General features: G+C 41.7%; 1 protein-coding gene across 1 annotated transcript in view; it reads left to right on the top strand.

Annotated features, from left to right (window-relative positions):
• Window positions 1–1,235: 1,235 nt before the first annotated feature.
• Window positions 1,236–4,045, top strand: part of LOC114902844 (RNA/RNP complex-1-interacting phosphatase-like) — a 119,189-nt gene continuing 116,379 nt past the window's right edge. Inside the window, exons 1-2 of the mRNA XM_029235499.1 lie at window positions 1,236–1,430; window positions 3,905–4,037. Coding sequence (XP_029091332.1) covers window positions 1,330–1,430; window positions 3,905–4,037 — 234 coding nt within the window. The 5' untranslated portion in view covers window positions 1,236–1,329. The remainder of the gene's footprint in view (window positions 1,431–3,904; window positions 4,038–4,045) is intronic.

Here is a 4,045-nt window from a genome sequence, read left to right as displayed (position 1 = left end):
CGTAAAACAGATAGCTACTGGGAAGAAGCTGCATAGCACAGGCAGATCAGCTAAGTGGTTTGTGACTACCTAAAACGGTGTGATATGCAGGGTGGGAGAGAGGGAGACGCAGAGGGAAGAGATATGGGAACATATGTATATGTATAACTGATCCACTTTGTTATAAAGCAGAAACCAACACACCGTTGTAAAGCAATTATACTCCAATAAAGATGTTAAAACAAAAGAAAATAGAAACTAAAAGGTAAAACTAAAAAAAACATTTGTTATTATAAATAACAATGGAATTTACTATGCTATTATACCCTCAGACCTACTGTAGTACATGCTATTCTTTGCTGTTCCATTTCGGGCAGGATTCATATCTTTTCTAACAGTTACAGATCCCTATGCCTGATACTGTGAGGAAATGTTCTACTTGAGCTCCACTATTACCTATCTGAGGCATTTTTTGCAGTTGTCTAAAATGTAAATCCATACTGTCAATCTCCAGCATGATACCAGGCACATAATAGAAACCCAATAAATGTTTCACTGTGAGTGGAGTATAAGTTGATAGAGTATTTTTGAAGGTTGATTAGGCAGATTAGATTGATTGAAAACCTTTCAATATTTTAAGTTTGCATCTCTTTCATTCCAGAAATTCTATGTCTAAAAATTTATATATAGCTATACACATGTATAAAGAGGTTCACATTGCAGCCTATCTATAACAGAGGACAAAAACAAACAAACAAACAAACAAAATACCCCCAAACTGAAAACAACTAAAAGTCCATCAATATCGGACTGGCCGTGTAAATTACGTAATGTGACGTAGGTATTAAAGAGAATGGGATGGATGTACGCAAAAATTGACTGGGAAACTCACGATCCAAGACAGATTGTAGACTATGTCTAGTATGCAGCTCTTGTATAAAATATAGGATCTCCATTACATAGAAATACATACAAGACACAAGAAGTGTGAATGTAAAGCACTTGGGAAATATCTGAAAGAACCACACAAGATACTGGGAGAGTGGGACAGCTTTCCATGTCCCATGTGATTGGAGTTCGGAAGGGTGCACACACCACGAACTAATGGACCTCTGCTACCATCTTCCGGCTAAGGGGGCATTGCAGGCGTCAGACTCCTCTTTACGAATGAAGCGTCTCAGCGTGTGGACGTCACCTGGGCAGGAGGTGGCGCATGCGCAGTAGAAGGAGGTGCGCGAGCTGCGTGGGCTTGTGCCTAGACGTGTTTCGGGGCCTTGTGCTGGCACCGGAGGCGCCGGGCTGGTGACATTGGCACTCTTGGCGTTGGGTGGGCAGCACCTTGGGGGTCACATGAGCCAGTGGCATCATGCCCGTGGGCGCCGGGGTCAGCGTCGCGGCTTTTCCGGACGTTCGTCGGCCAGGAGGAAGGGCGGAAAGCACATCCCAGAAAGGTAATACGCCCTGGCCCCTGGGCGTTGCCGGTGGAGCCCAGAGCCCCTGGGCCTGGGCTTCGTCTCCTGTGCTGTCTCCTGTGACTGTTGCCCCCGCGGGCTGCCCCGTCCGCGCTGTGCTAGGGGGTATTGGTCGTCTCGCGGCTCAGTTCACAGTAGCTGAAAGGGACAGTGTGTGATGTTCTGATTTCCCCCCATCGTTTTAAAAGGGAGGCTCTGGCCATTGCTCCTCGGGGAAAATGCAGAGAGACTGCTTTTTAAGATGGGACTGTCAGTGTTGGGGACACTTCTTAATTACCAACATGGAATCCCCTTCAGTTCCTCAAGCTGTGTTGTTCTGGCACAGAAAATGTGAGTAAGATGACCTGGAACTAAGTTTGAGTGAAGAAACGCACGGGTACTGCCGAATTTTCCATCGAGACAGTTGATTTGTGTTGTCTCTTGGAATGATAAAGGGCGTACTGTTGCTTCCTACCCGGTGTCATTTGAGAGATCTACCTCTGTACGTTCAGATGATTAATTGTGAGACTTTGCTCATGTGTGCAGTAAACGCTTTAATTCCCTAAGACCTTCCTTTCCTCCATCTCATACCCCATTAAGCCCGCTTCAGTTTATCTCCCGAATTGCTTCTGATTCTATCACCTCTTCCTCAACATCCTAATACTGAACTTGCCTGTGTGTTGCAATTAGGTCCTAAGTAGTGTCCATATTTCTTGTTTCCTTCCAATCCATTCTGCACACAAGAAACCTTAAAAGCAAGTTGGAACATTGCTCATAGACATCGCTCAAAAGCATTGTTTTGAGAATAGAAAACAAACTGTTGGCCTTTAAGACTCTGCGTAGTCTAGAACCCTCTCTGCTTCTCTAGCCCCATCTTGTGCCACTATTGCCCTCACTTTCTGTGCTTCAGATACACTGAATTAACCTTAGTTCTGACTCACCTTACAGAAGTCAGTTCAGATATTATTTTTCACTGTGACTCCTAGCATTAAGGAATTTTATTATCAGGTTTTGTATGAAGACTAAAACTAAACTGTGAAGGGGAGGAATTGAGTTCAAACTATTTCAGTCTACATGCATGTATTAATGATGCCTTAGTAGTCAACACCGGGCTAGGTTTTATCAGGGATACAGAAGTTCTGGCCATCTCTGGTTTTAGATATCCCTGATTTGTTGAAACCGTTGCATTGTTTTGTTGCCTTTTATCTGTTTTCAAGATGGGAGAACAGGAACAAGGGAAGTATAGCTCATTACAAGGTGGGGTTGAATAAGTGGAGCAGCAAAATGCAAAGCAGAAAGAAGACGGACCTACCATAGAGGGATATGATTTCCCTTTTCAAGGCCCATTCATCCTATGCAGGGAGACAGCCTAACATAAAATTTGCCTAACAAAAAATATATTAATAGATGGAAAGACTATCTCCCAGTTGGACAGCGGATGCCTGGGACTCCTTTCATTGCTGTCAAAGTTCCTTTAAAAAAAGGTGAGCGAAACTTAATACCGTATTCTTCCAGAAATCTGAATTCACCATACAGAGCCCTGGCTCTCAACCCCGTCGTACTCCATTTTCCCTTTTTATAGCAAATATTTTTAATACCTCCTTTATCATTCAGAAATGGAATTCACAGATAAATACAACCTAGTTTTGAACTTAATTTAAAAAAAAAAAAAAAAACCAATGGAATGCCCTAACTCTAAATAAAGAATAAAGTAATTTATAAGAAAGTAATATGTATCTCTGTATGTAAATGTCTGGGGAATGACTGTACTAGAAATAAAGAAATAGTCAGTTACTTGTACCATGAATGCAATATAAACTATGGACTTTGATTGATAATGATGTGTCAGTGTTGGTTCATGAATTCTCACAAAGGAAGCACACTGGTATGGCATGTTGATAATGGGGAAGGCTGTGTGGGATGAAGGAGAGAGGGTATAAGTGGGAACTGTGTACTTTTTGCTCAGTTTTTCTGTGAATCTCAAACTGCTCTAAAACTAGTCTACTAATTTAAAACGAAAAGTGTGTTGCTGGCACCTGAATAGCTAAAGAGCTCAATCGAACAGAGTACATAAATAAGACAAATACATAAAAGAATATTTAGCAGTGAAAGCCATCCTTCATATAGGTAGATGTTCAAGAAGTATTTATTTATGTGTCTATTTACAGGCACTCTGCTTGGAGCTGGCAGTACAGCGGTAGGCAAAATGGATGTGGTCCCTGCCTTCTGGGACTTTACAGTCAGGTTAGGAGACCAACATGAAATAAACAAAGATAGAAATAACTATATAGAAGTGAGCTTATTTTCTGCCGTCTAATCTCTCTGGAAGAAAGGATCATAATACCGCTTGTAAACTCCAGAGGAAGAGACTTCACTTTGAAGCTCATATGTTAGCATCACAGGGTTTGAATAAACGGATAATGTAATAAAGGATTTTAAACGCATGTTCTTTCTTATTTTATTCTTTCTGACAGAGATTTGAAAAGAACCTTGCTCCAGAAGAATGTTTCTCCCCCTTGGATCTTTTCTAACAAACTCCAGGAACACAACGAAAAACTTGGGCTGATGATTGACTTAACATATACTCGCCGCTATTATAAGCCAGAGGTAAATGG

Source organism: Monodon monoceros, unplaced genomic scaffold, assembly GCF_005190385.1.
Source record: "Monodon monoceros isolate NGI ecotype Baffin Bay Population unplaced genomic scaffold, NGI_Narwhal_1 Super_Scaffold_20, whole genome shotgun sequence".
Classification (NCBI taxonomy): domain Eukaryota; kingdom Metazoa; phylum Chordata; class Mammalia; order Artiodactyla; family Monodontidae; genus Monodon; species Monodon monoceros.
The sequence above is the reverse complement of the archived record's forward strand: the minus strand, read 5'-3'. Positions and strand labels throughout refer to the sequence as shown.